The following is a 19,305-nucleotide window of genomic DNA, read 5'->3' on the forward strand; positions in this document are numbered from 1 at the left end:
ATTATACGAAATACAAAAAAATAATACAAAAAAAATTGTAGAAAAACAAAAAAAAGAAAAATAATTGAGGATAGCAGTGGTGCTGGGGATGGCACCACTGCCACCAGGCCTACCACCCATCACATACCCTGTTCATCATACCCTACTACCAAAAAATACAGAAGAAATAAAAAGGCATGAGGCTCGTGTTTACATACCGTGATCGAGCCCCATTTCCTTCCTTCCAAACACGTATGGCTGGAGCTCTATAAATAGAGCTCCTAGCGAAGCCAAAAAAGACAGAGAAGAAGAAGGGGGAGATTCTATCAAAAAAAAGAAAAAAAAACCACAAAAAAATCAAACAGTCCTCCCCGCAGGGAGGAACCCAGCACCAAGAGCCCCTGCACAAAAAAAAATCAAAGTCAGTTAAAAAAAATAAAGCCAGAATACAAAAGAAAAAGGGATCTGATCGAAACTTCACTAGCAGATCTAGGGAAGTAGGGATGTTTTTTTGGTGAAAAAGACCTTAGATCTGAACTCAGGAGGTCGAAGGGAACGTTTTGGTATTTTTTGAAAATTTTTTGATCACCGTCAACAGCAGTCGGTGACCGACGAACGACGGCTGCAGTGACGACGGAACGGCCGGCCAACCATCTGCATCTGGCCGAAGAGAGAAAAAAAATGAGAGAAAAAAAGGAGTTTTTTTTCTGAAGAGTGAAAGGAATGAGAAAATTTTTTTTTTTAACTTTTATATAAACTATCAATAGCCAAAACGACGTCGTTTCAATAAACGCCCAAAACGACGTCGTTTAAACCAAGGAGGATCCGCGCATTGACCCGAACTCGACTCGGGGTCCGCGCAACGGACCCGCTAACTCGACTTCTTAACGGCTCTGGATCGATTTGATCAGATCGAACCGAACCGCTCTCTGGACCGACATGAACCGCTGAACCAACCAGAGCATTCCCAAATCGAACCATCTAGCGGAATCGTCGTTGACCTGTCCGGTTCAGGTAAAAAAAATTTTTTTTTTTGAATTTTCCAATTTTTTTATATAATATTATTTTTGTTATTTTAAGTATTTTTTATGCATAAATGTTTAAATTTATTAGGATAAATATTTAATTGTTTTAATAATAATAAAATTGAAAACAAATAATAATTAAAATATATTAAAATGCTCAAAAAAATAATTTTTATTATTTTTCCTACCTAGATGTTGGAGGGAATAAAAATATTTTTTTAAAGAAATAATTCCGCTTAGATGTTGGAGAATTATTATTAATAAATTTTCATAAAAAAATAAACATAAAAATTTTTTAATTAATTTTAAAAAATTATAAAAATTTGAACCTGCTCCGAAAATCTGTCTAGATGATGGAGATTTTTAGAGATGTTCGCATTTTACTTAAACCTTAAATACTAATTTTTAATTTTTAAAATCCCTTAAATCCAAACTCTCCAAAATCCAAAATCCCTGAAATTCAAAGTCCTAAAAATCCGAAGGATACGTGTGAAAATTGTATTTGAAGCAATTTCTTCCTGAATGCCGCCTAGATGATTAGGTATTTAGGAAATTTTGCTTCGTTAAGTCTTTTCACATAATTTCTTAATTTACATTAATAATAAGATTAAGAAATAAAAACATAACAGTAAATTGGGATCTTAAATATAAACAGTCGCACCTAAGCTCTGCCTAGATGTTGGAGAGTTAGGGTGGTCTCATTATACTTAAGAATTTAACTTTTAAATTACATTTTATTTTACATAACATTCATTGACATAAACAAATTAGCATGTTATTATTAGTATTTATTTGTACTATTCTGTCTTTAATTTTTATTTGTACTACTTTTAAAAAAATAAATAAATAATAAAATATGATATTACAAAATAAAATAAAAATAACATTCCAAAAGAAATAATTCTTGGTACTCTGCCTAGATGTTGGAAAGTCACCAACAATTTTCTGTAAAGAGTGTTATTTCATTTTAAGGATTGTTGTGTTAAATCTTAAGCGAAAAGAGTTATTTTAAATTCTGCCTAGATGTTGAAGAATTTTAAGATAATTCTTTAACTTAAAGATTTTCTCAATATTCCTAAATAAAAATTTTAGCAAAAATATTTTTAAATGAAGGGAATTAATGTTAAATTTTAAATTAAACCATTTTTATCCAACGTCGAAAATAGGGTATAATTAAATGGTACCAATTTATGGGCGTTGTGGGGGTGCTAATCCTTCTCCAAGCGTAATCGACTCCCAAACCCAACTTGATTTTTCGCAGACTGAAATTTATCTTTTTGATAAACTTTAAACTCATTTTTATAGTTTTATTAAAAAGATAAACTTTTGGGTAACCAATCACACCCTAACAAAAATTGATGACGACTCTCCTTTTTATTTATTTTTTTTTATTTTTAAACTCTCATTTTTACGTCTGACGGTCTCAAAACCGTTATGATAATAATGTCTTATAACTTTGATTTTAATAGCCAAAACAAGAAGCTAGTTGTTACCTGAAAAAAATGACAGCAACAACGATGGTGAAGGATAAATGAAGTAAAAGCATACGGCAATTAAAGGAGAAAAGGTAGAGTGCGACGATTAGTCAGCGAGCATAAGAGAAAATAAAGAGAGAAAAGAATGATTTTTTGCAGGGAAACTAAAATAAACAAATAGCTTTGAAAATACAAAATATCTAATTTTAGAGTTATGATAATATAAGATGACAGTTTATTATAAAAATTATCGTTAATTGCTAATATGGATAACGTTTGGACCAACAATCATTGTTTTTTTACTAGTTAGATGACTTTTGGTACTTTTAACCATCATGTTTTTGAATGTCAAGTAAATCTCTTTTTTAAAATTGACATGAAATAAACAATATAATAATTATATGTTATATATATAATTTAATTACATGTAATATTTTTATATGTATTTTTATATATTTACATATATAAATGAATTTAATTAAATAGCTTGTATGTTGAATAAATAAATATATTATAAAAATATTAAATAAATCGATTATTTATATGATTTTATAAATACCATGTGTTACTTACGCATCATCAAAGGTAATATAATAAAATAATTCATTTGATATTCTTATTTTCATGAATCAAGTATCGAAATTTATATTTTTTTAGCTGAACCAAACATTGAAATTTTTTGTTATTTAAAATCTGTAAATAAAGTGATTTTGGGGAATCATTTTTCTAAAATTACTTTTCTATAAGAAATTTTAAATTTCATGAACCAAATGTTCCATTAGATGTTTTTTATAGTCAGATTCTCTAGATGGATTAGTTTTCGAGTTTATATTTATAAAATGAAAATAAAGTTTGAACAAATCAATATTATATATATATATATATATGGAAAGATCAAATTACACTAATATAAAATAAGTATTTTTTTTTACATTTTTTTTATAATTTCATGTATAATTTATATTTTCACAAAACGTAATTAGATTTAACATATACTCATATTTATTATGCATGTAAAGTTTCAAATCAATTATATTTTTATCATTTTGATGATGAATAATACTTTTTTAATATATATTACCAAGAAAATTTTATTATTATAAAACAAATAATTAAATACTTTTAATTAACTTAAAATTTGACATGCATGATTTATATAAGTATAAAATTCAAAATCTAAAACTTAAATTAATAAGTTCATAAAATCATTTTTTAAAAAATTGTATTTAATTAATTTGTGTTCAAATTTTAGTATCTATTATCCGTTTGCCTATTTTGAGATTATGACTTTTTTATTTAAAAAAAAAAAACATAGAATTCAAAAGTTGAATTAATATAATATAAATTATATAAAAAATATATGTGTAAAATTACATAAATTTTACACTTCTTGTTGTTAAGGTCGTTGCCTTGTTGGGGATAACAAAAAAGTCAAGATAAGCAGAGGAAATTGACCGCAATTGTCGAAAACTATCATTGAATGGAGACTTGATCCGGGATTGTGAGATCCAGTCTTCATCATACTTTCCTCTCCTCTTATTACTTAAAAAATTAAATAGTGTCGGGTTGACCTTTAAACGCATACATCAGCCTGGATCTGAACAGATTTGTTATAGTTTTACTTCGTTTCGTTGAATGACAACGTAGCCTGCCTGCAGTGGCTACTGCTACTGCAACAAACCAATAATTAAATAATCTGATCAAATTAAATTATTTCTTTGTGTAATTTATATCCAGCAGCTCCAGTCTCTGTACAAAGATCAAGTCAGTTTCGTGGCTGCTTGGAACATATTTCATTAGAAAATTAGAATAGTATTTAAAAGAAAATAAAGACCTGGGAAACTGGTCTTAATGGATCGATTCATAGAGGTGAAATATTAAAAAAAAAGGAAAGAAAGAAAATGATTTCGTGGGTCGTAAATGGCTGCATCAATGTTTGAGAATTATACATATATATTTGTGTATAAAATGGCAAAAAGTGTCAGGCCAAGTTAAAGCAAAATTAGTAAGTTTAAGGGAAAGAGTTGGAGAAAATGAAGGTTGAAATTCTCTCAAGAAAAACCATCAAACCTTCCATTCCAACCCCTCATCATCTAAGAACCTTCAATCTTTCTCTTTTAGATCAAGATATTCTTGGAATTCATTACTGCTCTGTCGTATTCTTCTATCCCTCAGACAATACCAGTACTACAAATGCTACTAATATGTGTAGTATGTCACAAAAATCTCAGTCCCTCAAAAACTCCTTGTCTAAAATCCTACTTCATTTCTACCCACTTGCTGGTCAGCTCAAGGATGCGGTAACCATTGACTGCAATGATCAGGGGGCTTGTTTTATTGAAGCTACATCTGGGTGCCACCTCACGGATTTTCTTACCCGTCCTGACCCTGATTTGCTTAAGGAATTGATTCCATCAACTGACCCCAACACGATCCGATCAACCTTGGCCTGTATCTTGCTTGTTCAACTCACTAGCTTTACATGTGGAGGAACGGCTGTTGCAGTCTGCGTCTCACAAAAATTCGGTGATGCGTCATCTTTTTGTACCTTCATTCGGAGCTGGACCGCCATCAGCAGCCGTGAATATAGCAGAGTAGTCGTGCCAAAACTGGTTGGGGCGTCTTTTTTACCGCCTTTAGATGCACTAATCACATCCATTCCTCCGCCCACAATTCGAAACTGCACGACGAAGAGGTTTGTGTTCCACGAACCGCAAATAGCAAATCTCAAAGTCAAAGTTGCTGCCGCCATGGGGCAGCAGCAGCACCGCGTCAGAAACGTAGAAATCGTTTTGGCAGTCATACTTAAATGCGCAGCTGCTGCTTCACAATCAAAATATGGATCCTCTCGATCTATGCAGTCTGCTTTGCTCAACGTTGTAAACTTACGTAAAAGAATAGTTCCGCCTTTACCTGGAAATACAGTAGGAAATCTTATCTGGAAATATGCAGTGATGTTCCAAGAGAGTGATGTGGAACTCCATCAACTGGTTTCTAAGATGAAGAATGAGTTTACCAACGTTTGCAACGAAAAGGTGAAAAGAATTAAAAGTAAAAAAGGTTATGCAGATGTTGGAGAGTCTCGTAAAAAGATTGCGCAGCTCCTGAATGGAAAGTTAGCAGACATGAACACCTATACTTGTACAAACTTGTGCGGCTATCCATTTTATGAAATGGACTTTGGGTGGGGAAAGCCGGTATGGGTGGCTAGTCCAAGTAAGTTCCAGAACTCGATTGTGTTGCTAGATTCTAAACAGGGAGGCTCCTTAGAAGCATGGGTGACCTTGGACGACGTAGAAATGGCCTTTTTTGAGCGTAACCAAGAGTTACATGCAGTCGCTTCCTTAAATCCTAGTGCTTTTACTAATTACAGCCGAATGTGATTGATCCATCTCCACAACCATGGATATATGGTTGCTTATTGTAGCATTCCTTATGGCATCAGTCTACCAAAAACAAAAATGAATAATGGTACCAATATGTGTTTGGTTTTTGACAATTTTATTTTGAGATAATGTTTTATTTAGTTTTTTTTTTAATATACGAGGTTATCAAATTTTAAATTTTAATTATCATAATTCAAAATTCAAAACTTTATCAAAATATCATGTCAATGTTGGCTCCATCTAGCTATTCTAATAAAATAAAAAAAATTATTAATGTGATAGATGTATTAAAAAATATATAGAACTTCATATTTTCAATTTTTATTCTGTTTACCTGTATGCTTCAACATCGAATACCATTGAGAAAATCCGATAACGTGTTAATGGGAAAATTATAACGTATCATTTGACCAAAATATTGTTACATCACCTTTGAGAGCGGTTGATTAAGATAGACATACGGCCTAATCGCATCTTTCTTGGCCACCACGGCCTAACCTAATCTTATTCGTTAAAAGTTTTAAATTGTATCTTTTGTTAAAAAAAAAAAAAAAAGAATTGTTAAATTTTAGAAAATAATTTTTAGATTTTGAAAAAAATTATAAAAAATTGTCTATTGAAAAATTATATTGGAGAGATTTTAAATTATTTTTTACTTTTAAAAATTAAAAAAATTGATTCTTTTAATTTTTTAATTTGTTCTGTTTTTCCCTCAAAATTTTTAATTTTAATGCTTAAATAACATAAAACCAACAATCTAAAAATTTTTTAATAAAAAGGAAATTTTAAATAACAATTTTAAACAAAAATAGAAATTTTTAAAAAATATTTTTTCCATTTTTTTCTTTCTTAATGATACTAAAATAATTTTATTTAAAAGCATTTTAAGTCCAACTAATGTTTATTTTTTAAAAAATCTATTCATTGGAATAAAATTAATATATAAAATTAATTAGCAAAACTTGAAGAAAAAAAACATACAAAGGAAACCAATAAAATGACAATGACAATGATACCAAAAAAAAAAAAGAAAAAAGGAAAGAAAAATGAACCTTGTATATAGCTATTGCATCACCATGAAACATTCAAGAAACTCAAAATGAAATATCAGTGCAGTGAACATATGATAGAGATTCTTACAAAATAATGATAGAGATCAAATGAGTGAAATAAAAAAAATCACATCTAAATCTATAAATAACTATAAAATGTGTATAAAAGTTTCAAAAATTATAAATAATTGATTTTACAAAAACCGAAAAAAATTAAACATATTTTATTATTTAAAAAAATTTATTTATATTCTCTTTCTTTCCAAAGATTTATTTTGAAACCATTAATCAATAAAATATGAAAAAAAATTCAATTTCAAATAATAGCGTAATTTGACTTTTCGTTTCCTTACGATTTTAGTTGAGAAAGTATGTTAGGAAAATATGAAAAGTCTTTCAAATAAAATTTATTCCAATTCCTTTTTTTTTTAAAGATTTATCTTTAGATAATTAATTAAGATAATATAAAAAATGATTCAACTAAGATTGGGCTTATAAAAAAAAATATAAAGCCAAAAACCATAACACTTTCTTTCTTCACCAAATCTTAATCTCTCTTCCTCCATCATTGTTCAGAATCAACATCTTCTAATAACATTTGAGACTCTCTTCAACGAAGGACAAAATGGGAAAATAACCATAAATTTTGTGTAAGGGTTGCAAAAACATAAATAATTAACAATTTAAATATTACAAATAATAAAAAACATTTCATTTTCAATTATTGCCTATTTAGAAATGCAAGACCTAACTACAATGAAAAAAAAGCCATATTATATTTATGTAAAATCTCATATACAAATTCCAAATAAAAGTGATTTAATTAATTGTTTTCTTTTTCAAAATCTTACAACTTGTATTTTTTTCTACTATTTGAGTTAAGTGGTTTTAGTAGAATATGAAAAGTTTTTTCAAATGAAATTCATATAAAAATATTAAAATCAATGTGATAATGTCTTATGACTTTTCCTCTCTATATAATTTATGAAGACACCAATATATTAAATAAATATTTATCAAATATTCAACATTTAATATTTGTATTATAGAGCATGAGATTTTGAAAATCAATATGATAATATCTTACGACTTTTCAATATTATATATATATATATAATTGAATGTTGAACAATAAATAGATTCATTAATAATTAAGTGTTTTAGATTTTTATATAAAAATAAAAATATTAAATATTTTATTTTCTAAAAATTAATTTAAATAAAAAATATGAAAAATTATCATATTAATTTTAATGCATTTTTTTTTATTACAAGATACATTGGGGAAATGAGGGTTTGGTACCAAACCCTATATCTTCATCAAACATCTTAACCATTAGTCTAAAGTAAACGTGTTTAAGGATCAAGTTATCCACTCAAACCTAAAGGTTCATATAAGTTTTAAGAAGACTTAGACAAAAAATTAAAACCCATTAAACAAATTTTAACATAATTTTTAGATCCATTTATATTTCAAATTGGATTTTAGACAAAGGATTAAAGCCTAAAGCTGACCTGGTCCGACCCAAATAAACTATATATAATTAAAATATTATAATTATATAAGTATATATATGTAAATTTTTATTTTTATATTTTTTAAAAGAATTTTTAAAACTTTTTATTATATAATTTACATTTAATAAGGGAACTTGAGATTTATTTTTTCAATTTGGGTCAGGTTTGAAAAATTTTTGAAGTTTTAAATATCAGGTCAAGCTGGACATTAGTAAACATATAAGTTATTAATACCAAATATGAGCTTGACTTAAATTCGATCCGACCTAATCTATGACCACCTTTAGTCCAAAGACTTAGAGACAATTTTAATGCATTTTTGTAAGTATTAATTATTTTTTATTAAATTAATGGAATAGATGAACTTTTTTAAAAAAAATAAAAAGGTTTGCTTATAAATCATAGAAAATTGCTTATACCATCGATGAATTACAAAGCATGTTTTGAAATCTAACATATTTTTTAATATTTTTAGTATATTTTGGAAAATACTTTTGAATATTTGAGTGAAAACAATTTTATTTGAAAGTAGACTTTCTAAGCTTCTAGTTACACGAAAATCACTCAATCTGATATCAGACAAGAAAGTAATAGTTGTTCAAAGTTCACTTTGCAGATATGGAAACTGGAATGTTTATGACACACTGAAGTGTTGGTTGACAATCAGATTTTTTTTTTTTTTTCAAAAATCATGGATCTAGATGCAATTTTTTACTTCCCAAGCCTAATATCAACCATAAAGCTGATTGACACACCTTAGTTTCAATCAGCGATGACCAAAATTTGATATAAAGATGACTTTGGCCTGACTTTCAATCTTTGATGAATTTAAGACTTTTTCTAGTGCTGATTGGCACTCGTGAGTACTGATTAGCACTTACATGGTGTTATTTCAAAAATCACATGATTTTACTTTAGTAATTTCTTGGAGAAAATTTCTTCTAAAACTCTCACTTTCATCTGATGAAATCTGACTTTTATAGCAAACTTAGTTCTTTCATCACACTTTGGCTATAAATACCCTCTCCCATTTTCTTATTTTCACACAATTTACCCTACTTTACTTCAAGTGCTTGGAAGTTCTTTTCATCCTCAAGTCTATGCTTAGTCATTTCTAGCTTTCCAAACAACTAGTCGCATCTTGTCACTACCAAAGTGCTTCAAACTTCAAATCACCCCTTGCCACTCTAATTTTTGATATATCATCCACCAAAAGGGCCATCTTCTACTGATAGACAATCATATTTTATTGTTGTTTCACTTTGTGATCCTAAAATTCAAAACAAACCCTATTGATCGACAATCGCATCTGGCGATTAACACTTTTTCATGCTTTATAGTCAAATTTTCATTTTTCTACCATTACTTTTTCTATTTGATTTCAAGTATAAATGTAAAAATTTAGCAAATTTAGTAATTGTCTCTAAGTAATATAGTGAAAAATAGAATATCCTCTAGTAGAGATTGATTATCAATTGATTCCTAATTAATAAGATGATAAATCTACATTTGGTCCCTGTTCAAATTAAATGACATCTCCAAATGTTGCTGTTGAAGTAGCGGCAAATTGTAATTTAATCTTTCATGCAAAATTCTATCAGAAATCAAATGCAACCTCAATATTGTTGGTATTGACAATTTGTGTTTTGACAGAAAACTAATTTTTACTAAATAGTGAATAGTTGCTCCAAAGCCACTAGAACATAATTTTTCAAATGATCATCCAAAATTGATATTGACTCAATCTAAATGGTTGCTTTAGTCTATGCTTTATGTTTTTTTATAATAATTTTTAATTGTTTTCCTAGAATGATAATGAATTCCAAACTTCACAAAACATTAATATTGTTAAAAAAAAATGTCTAAGTTTTTTATTTGTAGCCCATTGTAAAGCTTGTGTAAGTGTGGTATTTCATCTCCTATCATCTCCTAAAAGCTTAAATGCTACACTCCTTGCTTGAAAAGAGTGTTAAGTATCTAATCTAAAATTAATTAATATAGATGAAGAGATCTAATCTAAAATAAATTAGTATAGATGGAGAGGTCCAACTTGAACATAAGACCACAATAAACTCAATATTTAATAGATGTGAAATAACACTAATTTAATAGGCCCTATCACGTATAAATCAAAATAAAAAAAATTTACCACATGATAAATTTGAAAAAAGCAATAAAAATGAAATTTTGACTTGGATACTTTGTCAACCTAACCAATTGACAATAGATAAAAAGGCCTAACTTAAATATAAGACCACAAAGAACATAATACTTAATAGATGTAAGGTAACACTACTTTAACAAGCCTCTATCATATGTAAATAAAGATAAAACAAAGCTTATCACATGATAAACTTGAAAATGAGGTAAGAACAATAAAACAAAATCTGAGCTTTAATATCATATTAAGCATCCATTCTAAAATCAATTGACAATAAGTGAATGGACCAACTTGAATATAATATTACAAAAAATTAAATATTTATTATATGTGAGAAAATACTATTTTAATAAGCTTTCATCACATGTAGGTGAAGATGGAATAGGTTTATCACGTGACAATTTTGAAAAAGGTAATAAAAAATTTTTTTGGCTTTGATATCATGTTAAACATCCAATCTAAAACTAGTCAAAATAGGTGGAGATTGGTAACTTAAATCTAAGATTATAAAAAATTAAATATTTAATAAAAGTGGAATAACACTACTTTAACAATCATAATAATACATATAATTTGGCCAATCAACTTTCAAAAACTCATAATCTAACCAATCATAATTTTCCAATGAGTCATCATTTTTATCTTTAGATAAATTAAAATAATTTAAAATAAATTCAAATTTCAACCAATTAAGTTTTAAGAATTCATGGATCATCTAATTAAATTATACTTATGTATCATTTTTTTTATCTTTAATTAAATTAAAAATAATTAATTTAGAGATAACATAAAAAAAATTAAGTTATTTTCGAACTCCCTCACATAACACTATAAATAAAAAGTTTCTCTAAGATATTTGACACACAATTTGAAGAAAAAAAAGTAATTATTTAAAGAATTTTACCCACCATACTTTTTTTTCTTATTTTTTTATTTGAATGTTAAAATATTATTTCTTTTTTCTTTTTAATTAAAAAAATCATCTTTTATTTTTTTCTCACGCACATAATTTTTTTTTTAGATCAGAAACTTAAAAAATGTTATTACATATTCTCTAAACTAAATAATTTTTGATAAAATTTTTTAATTATTTTTTGGTTTGATGGATTAATTATTTAAGATCTATTCGAATGGAATGTAAAATTGACTTCAATAAGATTGAAAATAACCATGAATATGAACATGAGATTAATTGTTATAGTAATGATATTAAAATTAATAATAAAATATGTATTTGGATACAAATGTGACAACAATAGTGAGGTTAATTATAGTGAAAAATAAAATGATAATTAAAAACATTATATTAAAATTTATATATAATAAAATTTTAGTATATTTTTATAAATTTATTACAAATTAATAATAATGTTTTAAAATTAAAGACATTAATCTAAAATGTACAATTAAAGACATTATTTATTTGCTATGTAATTATATTATATAAATTTATTTATCACTTTAAATAATTAATTAATTAATATTTCTTAAGCAAATTTATATAGCATTTTCATTTTGTAATTTTTTATTTAATAAATAAATTGATTATATGTTTATTATTTCTTAGCTCTTTATTTTTGTTTATATGATTATTTTATTTCCAAGGAATCAATATTTTTTAAAATGATGATATATTTACAAATCTAAAAATAAAAATAACCAATATTTATTTAATTTATTATTTGTATAATTATCTATTTTAATTAATTACTTAATTATAAAGATGCTTCTTTTTGTTCGTTTACTAATAATTTATTTGATTATAAAATTGATTATTTATTTATGGTTTTTAGCTATTAATTAATTAAATAATTATATAAATGGTTTATTAAATAATTATAATGAACTTATATGAAAATTTTTAAATAAAAAAAGAGAGAAAAACAAATAAACAATAGAAAAGACAAGGAATAAAGGCTATAAATGACGGAGACATTTTCGTTCACACATTATAGTTCAAAAACATTATAGTCCAAAATGTATATATATATATATATATATATATATATATATATATATATAAAAGGGTAATAGAGGAAAGAATGTCGCAGAGAGAGTGGATTATTTTCACTGAACCTTAAGGACCCAATCAATTTTTAAGGCTATAATGCAATGAAAAAGTTTGAAACACTCTAAATTTTGTTTTCCGGATAATCCATCAATTTAGTTGTATCATATCACTGATGCTTTAATTGAAGCCAAATGAAGCATTAATCACCACAAAATTTTATTGTGGGAAATTGTAATAAAGTAATAAATTGGCCAAAAAAATAGTAAAGTAATAAAGGGATTAAATAAAAAGAAGAGCGACGGTGGTGCTTCCAGAATGATAACAGAGTGGGATTAAGAATAAACGACGTGTTGGAAACTTGGAGTGTGGAAACCTCGCCTTTCCATTGCCATTCAAAACACTTCTCTTCCTGTCTCTCTTAAACCCAAAGCTAAAGCCCCCAACCTAATGGACGAATCTGCAGACCCAATTTCGCTTTCCTTGTATTTAGATGAATGCTCAGAGGATCAGGAACCCTCTTCCCAGTCTTCCCCCGACACTTACTTGCTTGGCTTTGTCATCTCCAACATTGTAGGCCTTCAGCATTACAGAGGCAAAATCAGTGGTCGAGAAATGGTGGGTCTTGTGCGAGAACCTTTCAACCCTTACGACCCAAACGCTATCAAAGTTCTCAACACTAGAACCCTTCAAGTCGGCCATATCGAGCGTTCCGTAGCCGCCGTTCTGTCGCCTTTGATAGACTCTAACTTGATTATCGTCGAAGGTATTGTGCCTAATTCTCGTAGTGCTAGTAATAGGTTTAGAATCCCTTGTCAAATTCACATTTTCGCAAGATTAGAAGCCTTCAATTCTGTTAAATCCGCGATTTCGCGAGGTGGGTTGGAGTTAATTTCCCAATCTGACGTGTCTTTCACGTTGTCCGAGGCTGCTGTGGTGAAGGGAAACAAGGCTGGAGGGGAGAGTGTAGACAAGGTTTTCAAGTTGGTTGGGAAGAATGTTAGCAAGAAGGCAGCAATGGGACCTGTGGAGCCTCCGAATGAGGTTATTATATCCCAGCTTTTGTTGCATCAGAAGGAGGGTTTAGGATGGTTACTTCATAGGGAGAATTCGGATGAGCTGCCTCCCTTTTGGGAGGAGAAAGGTGGAGAATTTGTGAATGTACTGACAAATTATCAGACTGATAAACGTCCTGAGCCCTTGCGCGGAGGGATTTTTGCTGATGATATGGGATTAGGTAAGACTCTAACTTTGCTTTCTTTGATTGCTTTTGATAAATTTTTTAGTTTTGTTCCAAATTCTGGTGATGCTGGCATAGATGAGATTGTTGAGGAGGATGTTAAGAAGGGAAAGAGGGGTAGAGTTAGTAGGAAGGGTACTGGAACACGAAAAAAGCGGAAGATTGAGGATACTGAATTTGGCAGGAAAGCAAAGGGGAAATCTGTGAGTGTAGCTGATGACTGTGTTAGTTTTTTGGGCCAAAGAACGACATTAGTTGTGTGTCCTCCCTCTGTGTTTTCATCATGGATAACACAGCTAGAAGAGCACACTAATCCGGGAAAATTGAAGGTGTATATGTATTATGGAGAGAGAACTAGAGAAGTTGAGGAGCTTAAGAAGTATGATATTGTGTTGACAACTTATAGCACTCTGGCTACTGAAGAATCTTGGTTAGACTCTCCTGTGAAGAAGATGGAGTGGTGGCGAGTCATCTTAGATGAGGCACATGTGATTAAGAATGCAAATGCTCAACAGAGTATAGCTGTCACTAATTTGAAGGCCACATGTAGATGGGTTGTTACAGGAACACCCATCCAGAATGGCTCACTTGACTTGTTTTCTTTGATGGCATTTTTGCGGTTTGAACCATTTTCTATCAAGAGCTATTGGAGAAGTTTGGTTCAACGACCCCTTGCTCAGGGTAAAAAGAACGGGTTTTCTCGTCTTCAGGTGACCATATTTCTAGTAATTCTTCTTCTTATATAATTGATATTCTCACCACGACCTTGAAGAATGGATTGAGTACAACTGCCTGGTTTTAAACGGGATTCCACCCCATTACTTTTTTTTTTTTTTCATTATGTCCAGTTATTTTGTTTGTTGACATGGTTATCATGCCTGGCCAAACATGAATTTGTTTGCTCTTTTTAAAGCAATTTATTTCATTAATTTCATATCCTAGATATTGCTTGTTTGAGGGGACCGTTTGAGGTTTTCATATGTTTCCTAGTTTTGTCACTTTGACATAAGTAAATTCTTAGTGTTTGAGAAATGAATTTTTCTTTGCTTTGCTTTTTTTTTTTCTTTCTCTAGATGGTGAGTCACACTTTAGGATCATAGAAAGAATCTCTGTTGAAAAAAGAAACACTAAACTATGTTAGGTAGCCATGTAGATGTAGAAAATGGAAGATCATAATGTAGTGTGGACTCTGTAATAAGCTTTGTTATTGCAAGAACCATTTGGTTCTTGAATAACTTTGTATTATTTATTCAAGCAGCAAGTGTTCTAAACCCGATGACAGTTTTTGTATCTCAAAAATAAACTATTTCCAATATGAAAATGTTTCAATAAAAATAAGACCATTGCTTGTGAAATAGTAAATATATGTTGAGGGCATTTGACTAAATTCTTAAGCCAAGCAGGAGTATGTGATTGATCAAAAGGGAATCCCCCTAAGCTTGATCTTGACATGTTTCATAAAATTTAATTTCTTAATTTTTTTTAAACTGCTTACTTATAAATATATAACTTCTTTTTAATAGCATTGGTGGTGTAATCAAGTCAAGTTGGGTTAACTCAACAAATTAAGTGAATGTTGGAAACTTACCTGAGAGATACTGGGCACCTCTGAAATGGATTCAACTCAATTACCATACATAATTAAGATAAAACAGAGCTGGAAACATATATTGTTATTTGATATTTTTATTATATGTGTATAGTTTGTAAAACATTTTAAGAAATTAACTAGATTTGTGAGGTACTTGAGTTGTTTATGAAGACTAAAACTGTCACTTGAGTTACTCAAACTTGAATAATACTTGATATTCTTTAATTTGAACATGATAGTTGGCAAGTTGAGCACAAGTAGCTCACTTAGACCTCTATATAGGTTAGACTCCTTTTGGTTTCATTCTTTGTTATACATATTAATTTTCTTACAAATTAAAATTCTTTCAGGTTTTGATGGCAAGCATTTCCTTGCGGAGAACAAAGGGCAATGACTTACTTGGATTGCCACCAAAAACATTACAAACATGTTATGTTGAGCTTTCTATTGAAGAACGTGAACTTTATGATCAGATTGAAGGAAAGGCCAAAAGTGTTATCCAAGAGTTCATTAATGATGGCAATCTAATGCGCAACTATTCAACTGTGCTTGGCATACTTTTACGACTTCGGCAGATTTGTACTAGTGTGGCCCTGTTACCTCCAGATCTCAAAGCCTTGTTCCCATCTAGCAATATTGAAGGTATTTATTCTATACACTTTCCTTATCATTTCTTTAGGTTCCATTAAAATTAATCCTATAATAGTTTACAAGATTTTTATGTTTTGGAGATTAAGTTTGGTTGCTTGCTCTAACAAAGACTGGAGGTTTGGAGTACACATTTATTCTTTTAAATTCTGACAGCTTTTCTAGATCATATGTTAGTTAAGGTTTTGCTTTTCCCTAAAGATAGAAAAGAAAGTTCTATGTTAAGAGGATTATTTGAAAGGGCGATGACAGCATATTGCTTTTGCAAGGATTGTTTTGATTGACAAACATGTGGATATTTAGGCTATGATCAAGGCCGAGGAATTTATGAATTCTATATGGTGAAATCCTTTGTTGGTTCTAAGGAATTTATGATTCCTACATGCAGAATTTATATATGGTTTTCTGGACTATCGCAACTCCTGAAAGACATGCTACGCTTTTATGTGTAACTATTAAGGAAAATAAATAAATAAATATATAAATAAAAAGAAAAGAAGGATTTGTCTTGTAATTTAATATTTTGTTAAGGTTACTGGCGTTCAGAAGTACACCTGTGGTCGGGGAATGTTTTGATTAATAGTCATCAAGCAATTTCACAGAAAATGCTTGAATCCGTTTATTTGTTATTGTAAATTTCTGCATGGGAAGACGCTTAGAAGGAAGTTGAAGGTATAGATTAGGACAGTGAAATATATATGTGCTAATTGGAGGAAATCTTTCAGACTTCTGAGAACTAATGGGAGCACTTATGGACTTCAAAAACGTCTCTAGAAAATAAGTTTTTAATGCATGCATTTTTGTGTGGTGAGACACATACATAGAGTAGTATATGATGCTTCAGTAGATTTCTTAAGTTATCTTGTAAAGCAAAATTTATGATGCTAAGTACATTAGGATCTAGGTTTGTGATAAAGGAAATCCTCAGGCAGCTAAGATGGAATGTGAGAGTAAGTCAGATGGTTGAAAGATGTCTGTGGTATCTTCTCTCATATGTCAGCTCAATTCCTTTTTGTCTAATATCTGGGATTATCAAAGTTTGAGAGGATATAATTTGTGGACTCATTTAGAGTGGTTAGTAAGGATCATTAGCTTGTCAGGACTGGTCCAAGAATAATGGTGATCTTGATGTTGGCAACTTTATTTCCTGGATAATTTTCTGGTGAAGAATTGTGTAAAGATATTGCCACTCAGGAAAACTTTCTTTAACATATGTTAAAAAAAAAACACGGCTTCAGTTTAAGAAAATAAAGGGCAATGAAATTTTAAAACATTATACATTCATGGCAACAGAGAGCTATTAGTGTTTAGAATTTCACCCCTTTCTGCACTTGCCAGGGATTCCAACGAACGTATGCATTCTGCTGTATTTTTGTGGTATAGCTCCTTTCCTGCTTCAATAGATGAAGTTTGGGAAACAATCGTACTCCAAATTATAGAATTGCTCTGAAAAGTGATTAAACAACAATGTTTTCATATTTTTTATCAACATTTTTGAACCAGCATGCTAAATTTTGAAACTTTATGATTTAGAATCCAATGGGTTTGCTTGACTTTTGCAATGTATGAGGTCAGCCTCTAAATTATTTGAACTTATGATATTTTACTAATAATATCTGTTTTCAACATACATCTGCTTTGGGGTGTGGTAGTATCACTCTTGAAATGAATACTGCTGTTTCATTCTTTCAAATTGCTCGCTGTTTTCATCTTCTCTAGGCTGTTTTTTTTAAAATGTTTCTGCATCACAGAAAAACTTGAAACTATTAATCATGCATGTTAATGATTGTTGTTACAGTGCACTTATAACATGTAAATCAATTCCAAACAGATGTATCCAACAACCCAGAGTTGCTAAAAAAGATGGTTGCGATGCTACAAGATGGTGAGGATTTCGACTGTCCTATTTGTATCTCTCCTCCAATCGATGTAGTAATTACATGTTGTGCCCACATCTTTTGCCGGTCCTGCATCCTTAAAACCCTACATCGTACAAAACCCTTCTGCCCTCTGTGTCGTCATCCCTTATCTCAGTCCGATCTCTTTTCAGCCCCTCCAGAATCTTCTGATGCTGACCACACTCAAATATCATCAAGGAACACCGCATCTTCAAAAGTGTCTGCTCTATTAACCCTCCTTCAGGAGTCCAGAGATCAAAACCCTGCTACAAAGTCAGTTGTTTTCTCTCAGTTCCGAACTATGTTGCTACTACTTGAAAAGCCTCTGACAGCTGCTGGTTTTAAGATCGTGCGGTTAGATGGATCAATGAATGCCAAAAGGAGAGCTCAAGTAATTGAAGAGTTTCAAGTTCCAGGACCAGATGGGCCAACAGTTTTACTTGCAAGTCTCAAGGCTTCAGGTGCAGGTATCAACCTTACAGCTGCTTCTAGAGTTTACTTGTTGGAGCCATGGTGGAATCCAGCTGTTGAGGAACAGGCTATGGATAGGGTTCACCGGATCGGGCAGAAGGAGGATGTAAAGATTGTGAGGCTGATTGCTCGAAACAGCATTGAAGAGAGGGTGTTGGAGTTGCAGGAGAGGAAGAAGAAACTAGCAATGGAAGCTTTCGGAAGGAAGGGCACAAAGAATCGGAAAGAAGTCACAATAGACGATCTCCGCACTCTCATGTCTCTGTGAGTTTTCAGCATCATGTTAAATGTTCTAAACTTGGATATTTAGATCATAATTTTGTGCCCTATGCCCCTCCCCTTGCAGCCCTTTAGCTGTTTTTGTCATACGTGCAAAAGTGCAGCCACTGCGTTGTATGTTAGGATTTTCAGGACTTCCTTGCAAGTTATGTATATATATATGTGTGTGTGTGTGTGTGTGTGTGTGTGTGTGTGTGTGTGGAATCATTTGGAGTAGAGATCAACTAGGTTTCTGCTAGCTAGACCTTTAAAAGAAGGAAAACGATATGGTTTTTCTTCCACCAATCTCTGGGAGCAACTATGAATTTTTCTCCCTCGAAAATCTTCGAGTATTAGTTGGGGCTTAAACTTGGATGCTGGCAAAATGCCTTTGTGTTTAGTTGAGAAGATTTAATATACATATCTTCTTATAAAAGATTGGTTTCAATTTTTCATCTTTAAAAAATTATTCTAAAAATAAATAAAATTAAGCTTGAATATAATTTTCATTTGAGGAGGTAAAGCTGACTCAAACTCGAAAAATTTGATGAACTTGATTGAATTCAAATTCGATCTTATCTAATTTGATAGAAAA

At 30.1% G+C, this 19,305-nt stretch overlaps 1 protein-coding gene and 1 pseudogene across 1 annotated transcript; both read left to right on the plus strand.

Moving 5' to 3' along the window:
- The first annotated feature begins 4,450 nt into the window (after positions 1-4,450).
- On the plus strand, positions 4,451-6,062 carry LOC111295301 (cocaine synthase pseudogene; annotated as a pseudogene).
- Positions 6,063-12,924: 6,862 nt separating this feature from the next.
- Positions 12,925-19,146, plus strand: LOC111294329 (DNA/RNA helicase protein). Its single transcript, XM_022887596.2, has 3 exons — positions 12,925-14,554; positions 15,786-16,077; positions 17,915-19,146. Exons 1-3 carry the CDS (start codon positions 13,055-13,057, stop codon positions 18,718-18,720), a joined length of 2,598 nt encoding a protein of 865 aa, XP_022743331.2. The 5' UTR covers positions 12,925-13,054; the 3' UTR covers positions 18,721-19,146.
- The last annotated feature ends 159 nt before the right edge of the window (positions 19,147-19,305 follow it).

This window comes from Durio zibethinus, chromosome 14 (genome assembly GCF_047325235.1).
Source record: "Durio zibethinus cultivar Kanyao isolate XHJ-2024 chromosome 14, ASM4732523v1, whole genome shotgun sequence".
Taxonomy (NCBI): domain Eukaryota; kingdom Viridiplantae; phylum Streptophyta; class Magnoliopsida; order Malvales; family Malvaceae; genus Durio; species Durio zibethinus.